At 39.8% G+C, this 13,751-nt stretch overlaps 1 protein-coding gene across 1 annotated transcript in view; it reads right to left on the bottom strand.

Moving 5' to 3' along the window:
- Nucleotides 1-13,751, bottom strand: part of LOC132261438 (uncharacterized) — a 173,850-nt gene that overhangs the window by 92,709 nt on the left and 67,390 nt on the right. The window contains exon 2 of the mRNA XM_059760255.1: nucleotides 4,104-4,151. Coding sequence (XP_059616238.1) covers nucleotides 4,104-4,151 — 48 coding nt within the window. The remainder of the gene's footprint in view (nucleotides 1-4,103; nucleotides 4,152-13,751) is intronic.

Below are 13,751 nucleotides of genomic sequence, written 5' to 3'. Positions count from 1 at the left end.
AAGCACTCCATACAATGTCATCTGGAATTTGCACAATGAGATGCACGCTTTTAATGGTTGAAATACAAACAGTGGCACGGCGAATGCAATAAAATTTCACAAATGAGGAAGAACAGCAAATAAATTGTCACGCGGAATCGCCCATGAAATGCAATCAACAATTGTCCTCCGGGGGAAAAGAAAAATCACATCTTGCCAATCGACGGTTGAATCGAAAACTATGATAAGTTTCAGGTAGCTTTTCTTCTGTTTAACCACTAAAAAAAATATTTGAGATTTGTATTTTATGGGGAAATAGTAAAAAATCTGATTTATGAAAAAAACACGAGACTTTTTCCCAAGAAATCTGTCTTAAATTGCAGTTTTTCGCAAAAACTCTTCTTTGACAAACATCCTAATTTCATATTTCCAAGATTTTCCACAAATTTTTGTTCCTGAAAGACTTAAAATGAGGAAAATTTTGCATATTTTTAAGTTTCTTCAATAAAGAACTTTAAAAAACATCAATGAAATGAACTTATTTGGATAAAATGCACTAAAAATGTATTTAAAATTGACTTTTGAACAGTAATATTTTCATATTTCAGTCAAAATTGCAATAAAAACCAATAAAACCAATCGAAACATTCATCAAATAATTACTATAGGGCGATAATTAACATTTTTCACACCATTTTCGGCTGTTTGATTTAAAATTTGGCCAATTTCGAAGCGAAATTAACGCTTCCCGTCGAAATTCAAGCAAATCAACGGCCTGGGAAAGATTCGCACCCTTGGAAAACTGTATCGATATTGTGTCATATTAATGGCAAATGCAGGACAATAAGGATCGCTGGACACACTCCAAAACACCCTCAGAATTTGTCGCACAAATTAATTTATACGCAAATGACTCAACCGCATCACGCGACGCAATTCGCCCTCCTCTGCACCTCGAGTGCGTGTGCGGCATTTTCCACGGTGGTTCGGGCGGAAAAGGGGTGGAAAGGCGGTCTATTTTGAAATATCTTACACACTGAGGGTGTGAAAATCACAAAATATTTTCCACTCTGCCCAACACTTTGACTAATTTATTGTCACATCGAATTAAAGCGTGTCCCTTTTTCACCCAAACTTAAGGGTTTGTTGTAAGTCAATTTCCTTAAGGATCTGGCATTAAGAGAGAATAGTTTTTGGGGAAAGGGACTAAGAACAGAAGTGCCGTTTAAATTTGAATAGGTGAGCCTTTGAAAACCACCCCCAAAAGCTGAGTGGAGTGAAAATAATTGAAATCTCCATAGATTTTCGCCTTTGAAGAACACAATTTCACCTTGGCAAAAACTTACTCGCCCGCAAGCATTTCGAAGCTCATTTGAAACTTCCTCAAACAGACCGCAGACGAGCATTAGAAGGTTATATATATATATACTTTCTTCTGCCGTGGCTTGGAAAATTGCTGCGCACAGAGGACGAGAGAGAGAGCGTCCTGAGGATTTTCCACCTTCCGTTTCAATTAACGTGGGATTATGTTGAATTTTCCAACAAAATTTCCCTGGACGATCGCATGATTGATGTGCAGTTGGTGAACAAAAAGATTTTTGACTAACAACCTCCTCAACTTTGACCTCCCCAGGGAGACAGAGAGGGATTTTCCCTTTGAAGTTGTTCGCCGCGGTGCTTTTCTTATGTGATTAATTTGCTGCGCACAGACCAAAAAGAGTGGGGGAGTACAATTAAAAGTTTGTGCATAAAAATATTTACGACAAGAGGAATCTTCCCTGGGAACTTTCAATCTTGCACTCCAACCCCTTAAAGTGAGGTGGGATTCTTTCAATTTTCCCACCCTCTCGCGCGCGCTCAGCAAACACACACACACACACACACACACAATTTAATTACCAACGAGAGAGTGTAGTAAATTATACGTGAAAATCTCATTTGAAAAGCCAACGCCAGGATTGTGGGCGAGAGTGTTAGTCCCATTAATTTCACAAGTTTCAACTTTCAAGTGGGTGCATAAAGCAAGAGCATTTTGTACTCGTCCATCCACAGCGACGTATGAACCTCGCGGACGCGAACAGTGAGTCCTTGTGGGCGCCGAGTGGGTGGGAAAAGGGCGCGCAAAACTATCGCCAGCGTCGACGCTCTTACGTGACTTATGATGGAAATTCTCAAAATGTGATCATCGGGAAATAATGGATATTAATCAGCCGAGAGTTGTAAAGCGCGTCATTCTCGCACGGACACCCAAAAAAGGATCAATAATTCCCAGCATTCACACACGTGAATTAATTCGCCCCACGCGCGCGCCTCCCAGTTGGGAGGAAGATAGTTATAAAAGGAATTTATACTCTTGACACACTCGCCTATTGTACGGCTTCCGGGACAGGTTCCAATAATTTCCCCAATTTTCACCCGGCCATGCCTCTGTCCTCATCTTCCGGTGATGGATCATCGAGGGAGTGAATTTCCCAGCTCTCGACCGCCCCCACTTGAGAGTTCACTCGCCCGGCGCACTTCTGCCCACAATGGAGGGACATTTTCACTCTATTGAAAAGTTTTGATATGTGTGATTTGGGTCGTGGTCATCTTCTTGCTTCCAAGTGTGATGACATCGTCTGGGAAACTCTGCTGCTCTCATCATTGAGCGTGGAAAGCCATCTTCACCCACAGTCCAATGCAACTTTACAGATCTTGTCTTGTCATTCATAAATATCATGGGATTTAGGATACAATATTATTCTGTATATTTTAGAATATATGAAATCTAATCTTGAAATTAGCAACAGAGTACAAGATGAGTACAAGAAGAGAATGCCACTGTCATGGCGGCCTTCTCCCTCTGACGAGAATCTCGCTGTTAGGAAGCACTGAAAAAGCACGCGGAGAAGCGCGCGAGTCAGTCAGTTGTATCAGGATCGTGGAATGAAGCAGTGCATTGCTCTTAGGAACAGGGGAGGCAGCGAGATGGGGCGGCAGAGGGAGTTGGTTACATATAGCCAACCTTCTATAGTATTAAGACCTTCAATATGATATTTAAGAGTGTTTTTGGTCTTAATTACTTCAACTAATTAACAAATTTCCACCCATTTTCTACGTAATTGAAGCATAAATTGGAATCTTGGTAAATTTTGACATCTTATCTTACAAGACAAGACTGTAAAGTTGCATCAGACATTCTCCAATACAAGGAACACCTCGAAAATCACCCGTGAAAAGTCCGTGAAACAATCAGAAACCAACCCCATCTCAAGCAGCCCTTTTGCGCTGCACCACAAAACGACAGCTTTGGCATTTCTTTGTTCCACGTGCGCCGTTAATTGGGGTGGGCTTTTTAATTAGAGAAACTTTCTGATGGAAAGTTTCACGGCGGCAAAAAGTACTTTTATGCAAAAACTTAAATACATCCCCACGGCTTAGTCGCACCTCACCCACGCCGCGGCATTTCACGGCTGACAGTTGGCTGATGAGAAAGTTTCACCCCCGCCCGCGTGATAATGCGAAAAAGATGATGGCTGCGGAATGCCGAGGAGCTCAATTTTCACACCGTTCTCGAATGGAATGTCTCAAGACACTTCTTCGCGGCGCGTCACGATTATTAATGCCGCCGCCAAAATGGGGGGAGAAAATTATAGATAATGTCACGTTCGGAAAACAACCGCGATGAGCATTTTTCTGTGTATATTTTTTTTCTTCCTCACCTTGACAAACACTGGCGGCGGAAGAATTCTTTTGGACACCCTGAAGAAAATACACACACACACACGGTTGAGCAATTGAGCTGAATGTGAGTGAGTTTCCAATGCGGCGCAACACTTCAATTGCTCTGCCCTTTGGTTGGTGGAGGCAAAAAAGAAAAGCCCAAAGGAATTTTGTCTGTCGTGACATTCGGGACAAACATCTTCATTCTCTCAGTGGAAATCAAATATTTGATTATGTGAGAGAATAAAATTGTGTCTTCGCGACGATGATTACATGCCAAAGAATGGCGTGTCATTTGCCCCTTGACTGGGGGTGAATTTCTCCCGGGGATGCGGAATTCCCGCGGGGCCCCTGAAAATTCACCCTCGCAAAAATGCGAAATATGCAAAAGGGCCCCAAAGAATGGAAGGTAAAAGACTCACCATTGAGCACTCAGGTCCTTGCAGACACGCGAAATCCTCCGTGGCGAACTGCAAAGAAAGGGAGAGAGAGAGAAGAAATTTAATTTTATACCCTAAATTAATGTAAATTGAACTTTATTCATTGGGAGAGGCTGAGTCGTTGAGGAACTTTTGAAATTTAAACACACGGAAATTGTCATGCAATTTTCATTCCTTTTCCACCCTCAGCGTTCAAATTGTGTATTTTCCCGCGAGAAAAGCCGCCCCCAAATGCGCACGTGAAGAGTGTGAGAATCCGGTGATAAATGGAGGAATTCAGTCTTGGATTGCAAAGATGTGGAAACGAATTTAGCGCGAAAATATTAACAATTAAGTATTTTTGCATTTGTATGGTGGAAAATTCATTTCTCACTGTCAATTCAGGTTAAATTGCCGAAGAAGAATTTCCAGCCATCAAACTCTCTTGAGCGATAAGAATCTTTGCGCGGCACAATAGAGAGAAAAAGACTTTTTTCTCTGCAACAGAGAACAATTGAGGCAAAAAGTACGTTAAATTTCAATTAGAAAGTACACGCAAAAGTTCATAAAATGCAAGGCATGCTGCTGCATAACAATTAAACTGCACAGACATATATATATATATATGGCAGAATTTCCATAGCAGTAAATATGATTCTCAGGAGAGAGAGAAAAGAATAATTCTCATTTCTATGCGCTGCATTTTTCTTCCACGTCTCAAATGGTGAATGGCACATGTTGGGTTAAATTCAATTTTCTAATCTCTCCTCAGCGCTATTCTCATCTCCAGTTCGCTCTCTTTGGCCGTCTAAAAAACCACAAAAACGGATCGGTCAGCGAAAAGATATGTATTTTATCTTTTATTGCAAATTGCCAAGGGTTTCACTTGTGTTGCAATTCTAGGAACGATTCGCCAACGTGAAACCGCATAAAAATACAAATATGCACCTGATTCCTTGCAATTTCTCACCGCAAAATGCCTTCATTTCTTAGGCGAAGCCAAGAAGAACATTCCAATTCTCCCTTCCCCACCACTTCACCCCGCCATTCGCCTCGGCAGAGGTCAATTCCACCAAAGAACACCACCTACTGCGACTTGAACCTCAACCTCGCGGTACTTTCGAACATCAAATTCACATGTAGCGCAGGTTGAGGATGGAAAAACCTGTAAAATCTATAAAACTATTCAAATTATTTTATTGCGCTATATTGCATTAGCGTGTAAACTTTCCAGGAGACTTATATACATATATATAAGGGGCTCTCTGGCCACACATTGTTGTGTACAAAACTATACACAAAACTACATTCATTCTGCAAGAAATCCAGCCGACACGCTCGAGAATCCGTGGCGACCAAGGGGCAAATCACGAGGCGATTTTTGAGGAAACTCAATATTCTCTAATCAAATAATCAATTATTTGAGCCAAATAATTAAAAAATATGATTACTTTCCCAAGTAAAAATCCAAAACAATCAAATTCTAAATAAAATAATTAAAAAAATGAATATTTTCACAAATAAAATTGACAAAATAATCAAAAGAATCAAATTTTGAATGAAAGAATTTAAAAAATGTTTATTTTCCCAATTAAATTTGAAAAATAATCAAAGTCTGAATAAAATAATAAAAAAAAAGATTATTTTCAATCAATTAATTCACTATTATTTAATTATATTCAAATTTTGATTAAATATTCCGGAAAAAAATCAAAAAATAATCAGAATTTTTATGAAATAATCAAATTTAATTGAAATATTTTAAAATATTCAGAAAATATTCAAAAAATAATCAAATTTTGTATGAATTTGTATGAAATATTCAAAATTTTAATAGTAATCATAAATAATCAAAAAACTGATTGAATAATCACAAAGTTAATGGTCTCAAATCGCGAGTGATTGACCCCTTGGTGGCGACGGTGACGAAAGGGGAGAGGCGAAAAATTTGTGTATAATGTGAAATTCATGTGTGTTAAATTTACAATATAAATTCAATAAAACTGGCGCAGAGGAGAAGAAAAAAAAGACCATATGAATTAGCGCGGAGGAAACATTCAATCTAGAGAGATTCCTCATGTTGATTTTCATGAGTTTTTCGTTGTTTTGGATCTTCACACTGGTTAATTTGCTCAAAACAGGCAGCTTATTTGCATTCAGGCACTGTGTAAAGTTTATTGAACCAAATTTCTCAGGCCAATTTGACGAAATCACAGGTCTTGTAGCTCGAATTCTCTTTCTTCATTTTCTCTTCTTTCAGGAAATCACCATTAAACGATTGTTAAACACCTTTCCGGACCGAAAATGTCGCACTGAATTTCACAGATTCACAATTAGGCGAAAAATGCATAATTATTAGACATCCAAGGAGCCAAGGGGGAGATAATACAGTCAGAAGTGGTGTAAAGTTCAGCAGATGTACTTAAGAAGTGAAAGTGTTGAAAAACTTTCAATATTCCTTTCCTAAGAGCTTATTTTACTGTCAAATTGTCCCAATTCTTTGGATTTCCTTCGATTTTCACGCAGAATCAATCATAAAAATCCTTTTTTAAGGTTATGTAACGAATCAAGGACAGATTTAGTGAATAATTCGTATTCTAGCACATAAATTCTTATGCTCAAGCCCTAAATATCGACAGTCATTAGCAGAATTAAGTATTTTCATGCAATAAACATGGGTAAATAGTGTTAAACTCGAACATAACCTCAAAAATAGTCATTTGAATGTGGATAATGTTAATTTAGAAAGCCTTTTGAACAATTTTGACTCTGAATCAGCAATTTTGAGTTCATTTATTGATCTAGAGAGGTTCCAAATTGAGTTTTTAAAGCTTTCTTAGTGATATTTTGAGGTTATGTTCGGAAAAGATGCCCAAAAATGCGTTTCTTTTCTCGATTCTTGCAGAAATATCGGATGGAAACTTAAGATTTGGACTGTAATGAGGAAACAATCTTAAAGTTTCAGGTGCTGGAAGTGTCAGGCAAATTTAGAAGTGTTTGAGGCATATTATCTCCCCCTTGCAAGGGGCAAAACAAGTGGAAAAACTCTTTCCTTCGCACAACTGTGTGCTGGGAAGGAATGAATTTAGACAGTTGAGGAGCACATCTTGGAGCAGCTGCTCGAAGATTGCTTCCTTCTCTTGTCTTTTGTTTCACTGGCTTCTCGTGTATTAAATTGTCTTCCCCCATTTTCTAAGAGCACACACACACATTTCTCGAGGGAAGCGCGGGAAGATGGCAGAAGCGCAAGGAGCGAAGAGCTCCCAGAATTCGTGTGCAAAACAAACAGTGGAAAAAAAAGTGAAACCATTATCTTCTGGGTAATCTGGAATCAGTGGCATCGATGGGTTGTTTTCTTGGTCGACGTTTGTGTGGCATTTGCCGGTCGAGACTCAAACAGCGCAATATTGAATGCAATCAAGTGGCAAAGAAACAATTTTCTCAACTAATCCTCTTGGCTCTTGAGGGATTTCCTAGACGATCTTTTTTGCACCGCATGCGAGAGTATTTGAGATTTTTCACTCCAACCTTCTTCTTTTTTTCTCCTCTCTCTCTCTGTCTCTTCAAGATGCACAAAGCCCGGAGTGTGAGTGAGAGGAATCGACGAAGAAGACAAAAGGTTAGAAGGTGTTGAAGGTCAGACCCCACCTTAGTGAATCAATTGAAATGTCTTACACGGTGAATACGAAACCAGAAAAATCAACACAACAGACCCAATATATATGTACTTCTCAGAGCGAGACGCAAGATGGTAATTCTCCTCTGTGTCTAAGAAAACTGTGCGCACAGAGTTGCCCAAAGAGGAAGACTTGGGCTGGTGCGGAGGACAATGTGACCACGTCGAAGCGTACATTTTAGGTACATTGGAGCATTCTGTGAATATTTATGTGATTTTCACGTTCATTCATTTTGGCACGTCAATATGCTTTATTTTTTCATTGTTCCCCGTTCGTTGTCACCACAAAAGACTGCGCGCTGATCAGGGGGTTATTCACTGATCATGAGATTGAGCAAAACAGCTGCTCAGGAATTTGGAAGGAATATTCTGTCATGATTTTTCACCCATTTTCACCCAGATTTGTCCAGATTTTAATTCCCATTCCCAAGAATAGGAATCAAATCAATTGTTTTTCACATTTTTCTAGGTTAAGTTGTGAATTTAAGACAATCTTTGCCACTAAATAAGCTTCAAAATCATTCATTCTTCCCCCTAATCTGCAATATTTTACATTTTCTGCCACAATAATAAAGAAATCTGTTGAAAATCACAAGCTTTTAATATAAAATAATGCTAAGATTAATCCTAACCTCTAAAATACTGATTCAGGATACAAAATTGTCTATTTTAAGAGCTGTTTGATTGATCTTCTACTCTGAAATAGCAAATTTCAGCTTATTGTCGATTAGTTTTGCCTTTTAAAGATCCCCAATAAGTTTTCTTCACGGATTCTTTAACGTTTGTGAATGTAATTTTTAGGTTATGTTCCAAAAAGCGTCCAAAAGAGAGATTGAAAATTGAATTACATCAAAATATCCACTAGAATCTTCAAATATGTCTAACATACTATCAAAAAACTAAAAATTTGTGTCTTTTTAAGTTAAATAATCCTAAATTTAAGCCTAAATTTGAGGTTATGATACTTGAAACGCATGTTTTAAGCACTGGAAAAGTCCCGAAAGTGTCTGTGATTCTTCACAGAAACTGTGGAAGTGTCAAGAAGTGATATTGAGATTATCAACCCCTTGAATCAAAGCGTATTATGTGGATTAGAAGCCCCGTGATTTGCTCACCACTAAGTGCCGTCATTTTCCCGCTCCGCGACTCTTGATTGCTGCGCCGTACAAAGTTGCACAATTGAGATGGAAAATGAGGCTTGGCCACAGTCGATGATGCGTGAAGTGGAGACTGAGATATCACTTGCATTGTAGCGTAATTTTTCATTTTTGCAGGTCGATAGCAGAGCGCCCACGACTGCATCGCGGGCATTGAATGGCGGCCGATGGTTTGGCGTTTCACAAATGGGCACGCGGAGTGTGAGAGAATGCCGCAGATTCAATTACTTAAGATCCATCAAGCCGTTGATTTTATGTTTACACATCATCTTCAAACATGTCAGCAATTTATACTTAACTCACATCAAATAACATCGCGCGCAATGGACGGAGAGGGAGTGTTTCACGGGAGTTCAATACACACATTGATTTTGTGCAAACAAATAATACGCGATGTTTTTGGGGTTGGGGGAGAAAAAAAGAGGGAGGCGGGAGAGCGGAATAACAAAACACACAAATACATTGATCTTGTTTTCTTTCCCATCACTCAAAACTTCTCTCTCTCTCTCCAAACCATCTTTCACTGCTTGGCGGTGGAAAGAGGACGATTGAGCGGTGGAAATGGCACGAGATTGTGCCAGGAGAGGAGAATCTCAGGACAAAATCCCGGGTGACGAGACAGAGAGAAAGAGAAGAAAAAAACCCGAGGGCTCGAGGACAGAAATCTCGAAGACATCCCGCAATCAGAGACCACGGAAGATTCTCTTCATCATCCATCATCTTCCCAACTTAAGCCTCTTCGAGAGTGAGGTAAACACATGAGACTCTCAAGAACCGCCTCTATCTTTAGCAATGTACACACTTTGGAGAGCAAGGCGGGCTCTTTAGCTCTCTCGCTATGTTGAGGAGATGATTTCACATTTAAAGCACAAAAACACCGAAATTCCAAGGCATTTTGAAAATAGCCAAGATTGTTAACACCAAAAGAGTTCCTTTAAATTCTGCAATACTTCAAAATATTTCGATTTTCCACACAAAATCCCCACCAAATTGATTTCCCTTGGAAAATCTCTCAACACCCCGAAAAATGGGGTGAATTTACCTACAACAACAGCAAACCCCATTTGAATGTGCGGAATTCCATCTCCGCACTGGAATAAAAATCGCGGATTTTCTCCTGTTGTTGGCCGGGGAAAAATTGCCGCGCGAAGCCATTTAGTGTTGTTGTTACGGATGAGGAATAGTCACACAACATGTACAGAAGAAAAAAAGCAATAGCGAAATATCACGGATGAATTGAGAGCACGTAAAATGTGTTTTTCAACTCAATCACGATGGGAGAAATTTTTCATTTTAAACCAATTTCCGGAATCCGGATGCTAATATGCAATTTCACATGGACATCATTTCCTGGTCCAGCGGCATCATCCGGCTATTGGCTCTCTCATCTCGATACACGTTCGATTGGCCAGAAAATGCGCCCTTTTCGCCGCCAGTCATCGGATATGCAATTGATTTTCTGTCTTTCTCTCTGGATGCATTAGAAGGTCAGCGTGGAAAAAGACACTCGTTCCACTGAGAAAGTGTCTCGAGATCACGATGGACCCAGAAAGTCCGTCCCTGGGCCCTTTGACGGCGAACTGAAACAATGAGTCTTTGAGCTGGTGCTCTACAATGGGGCGCACGTCTCAACTGTGTAATGCATATAATGTCCAACAATGAGCCGGCGAGAGAAAAAGTCTCAATAAGATTTATATTATCCCTCTCTCTGCCCATACAATTTCCTCAACTCTTTCCCACCTCTCTGGCCATCTTGAGCCGTGCGCCTTCGCCGCCACTCTCAAAGTCGCACATTACCATAATGCGGAGTCCCGCATTTGAATCTCTGTGCGCGGGAATCCCATGGACCAATCTCACTGTTTGAATCTCTTTCGTGCCAAGGGGAGGATAATGTGCCTTAAATCTGTACGCCACTTCCTAAAGACCAAGTTTTAGACTGTTTCTTCACTAAATTTCTATAAGAAATCAATTAAAACCCTTTTTTAATTAAAAATCTTCAAAAGTTTCTGCTTGGAATCATTCTATTAGTGGAAACTGACAAAATGCTAACGCCAGCACAATCTTCCTTCTTATTGACGTTTCTATGTCCCGATAAGAATATATGGAGGGCCTCCAATGTCTTTAGTATTTTTTGCTTTTTATGCTTTGCCAATGAACTTAAAATTGCCGATTCTAACTAAAAACCGTGTAGAAAGTTGTCTAAACAACCATTTTCCAAGTTCAAACGACTATTTTTGAGGTTATGTTCGATCTTAGCACAATTTTCATGTATTTCTTAGGCGTGAAAAGTTCAGAATTGCAATGTTGTTGCGCTAATCTGTCTTTGATTCATGAAATAACCTATAAAAAGGATGTTTTTCTACGTGAAAATCAAAAGGAATCCAGAGAATTAGGATAATTTGATAATATCATAAGTTTTTCAACACTGAATACAACTTCTGACTGTATTATCTCCCCCTTGGTTTTGTGGTTTCTCTGGTTTTTTGCCACTCTGCGTGTTTCAGCGGAAAAACTGCAGAAGCTGTGCTTTGAGCAGCCCTCGAAGGAAAAAAACCCACCCTCGAAGCCTACTGTAATTGTCACCGAACCAGAGTTGCTCCTTTGAGATTGAAGATCATTGAGTGAAGACTGCAGAATGGAAATTCCACTCTGGAAATCATGAAGTTTAATGCTTTGCCGACAACCCAAAATTCACCATAATCGATGCTGAGAATGTTCAAAATATAATTCCAGAGGATTCCTACATATGTTGCGTTATTTAAATGAGCTCTCCTCAACTCGCCTCTGCGCCAGGCGAAAATGGACCCGATGGTGAACATCTTCTGGCCGACGAATCCCAAGTTTATTCATGTGTGATACAATTTTATCACAAGCAGCAGTTAGCAAGGAAGATTCTGAGCGAGAGAAGTTCATTCAGTGGATGATTACAGATGCAAATGACATTCAATTCTGCACACACACACACCATTTCAGCGAAACTTTCCCACCAAATTTATGTGCTCTGAGGCCACTTGGCAAGAAAATCGCCCATCCCAGAGACGCGCGCGCGCCACCCACTTCGCCCACATCTCGTCCAAAGTGGCGGAAGTGAGTTAGTGTAAATAATATAGAATGCAATTGAGGAGAGAGAGAGAAGTTTTTAAGCAAGTTCCTCCGATGCACAGATACAATCAGTGGACGAAACAATTTATTTCAACTATCTATTCACACCACTTCGAACCATTTGGGCGAGTGTATAAATTAAAATTGCAGAACAAAAGTTGCCTCTCTTCCCAGAGATCTTCCGCCGCGCGGATCGCAATTCAACAAGTTGAGAGAGCCGAAAAGGAAGAGATTTCCACCACACATTTTACACTCCAAATAAAATGTGTGAAAAACTTCTTGCGCGCGCGCGCACAGATCAAAAGCCCCAAATTTGGCATGTTGTATTGCTGTGTGAAATTATTCAACAATTAACACTTTTGACAACAACCAGAGAAAAGCCTCCATTGTCGGCAGCCCAGAGTGTCTCTACAATTTCATATCCGCGCTGGAAAGCGCTGTGAAAAATGGTTTAATAACACAAACACAGCCCAAATCAATGGAGTTAATGGTCAATTGAATTGATTTGAGACACGTGTCAGAAAAAAGCGCTGCAGAGGAGAGAACAAAGTGACCAATTAATGTTGGCATTTGATTGATTTGCACACCAAATATGAGGCGCATTGAGGCCCGCATAGATATTCATTATGATCGAATTAAGTGCCAGAGATTTGTTTAACGCCCAGTTTAAATTCTCTGCTGTAGAGAAGAATATTTCCTTAGAAACTGTGCTAAGGAAAAAATAGCTCCAGTTTCGAAAGTATCCCTTAATAATCCGCCTTATTGTGTCTCTCAAACCAACCCCCATAAAAAGACCCTTTGCCGCAATGTAATCTCGTGCTTATCCATTTACAAATTAACTGAAATTTATGATACTCATCTAGACGTGGAGTTTCGCACATAGAAAATTCCATTTGCAAATTAATCACAAATATGAAAGCCTCGCATTGCCTTGAGGGTGCAGAAAAAACAGTGGATGGAAATTCACATAAGAGCATAAAGTTGAGGAGTGTATCAAATTAAAATGCCAAATGTGAAAGAGTTGCAGATGAAAAATTGTGAAAAATAAGAGCGCAATCTCAGCATTATTCGCCACTAATATGAAAATGACTCTTTTGTGGGTGCGTTTCATGTGTGGGCGTCTGAGAATGGGCATTCCTTTTTCCCAACCCTTTCGCAAAGCCATGTAATTTTCTAGTTTTGCACTTTCTTTTTCACCTTTCAATGTCATCGTGCAGGAGAAGAAGAGGCCACGAGAGACGAACCGAAAGTATGATTGGTGATTTAATGGAGGAGATCCCGATGAAGATGCTGTGGTTCTTGAACAAATATTTGATCGTCTTTGAGTGAGATACAGAGAGAAGAAAAAAAAGCCCCTCAGCCGGAGACGAAGACGATGGATTGGTGCTGATGACAATTGCAGGGTGTGCAGCACAATCATCAAATCAAATAACAATGTTTTTCACACAAATGTACAGCGATTCTTTCTCATCATCATCAACAGAACACCACAATAATCATTAACCTCGGTGTTGTTGTACCGCTTTTTTTCCCGAATTGTACAAATCGTGATTTCTGTAATTTCACCTTTTCCTCTCCATCCTAAATAATAATCATGTCATCGCATTGAGGGAGGGTCTTTGACTCACAATGTCTTCTTATGTGTATGCCTTGTCTAAGACGCCAGCACTGGAAGAACTTTATCTCCTCTGCGCGTCTTCTTCCCGCTAGTGGAAA

This window comes from Phlebotomus argentipes, unplaced genomic scaffold (assembly GCF_947086385.1).
Source record: "Phlebotomus argentipes unplaced genomic scaffold, Phlebotomus argentipes genome assembly contig_15, whole genome shotgun sequence".
NCBI lineage: Eukaryota > Metazoa > Arthropoda > Insecta > Diptera > Psychodidae > Phlebotomus > Phlebotomus argentipes.
Note: the sequence above shows the minus strand (reverse complement) of the source record. Positions and strands in the feature narration are given on the sequence as shown.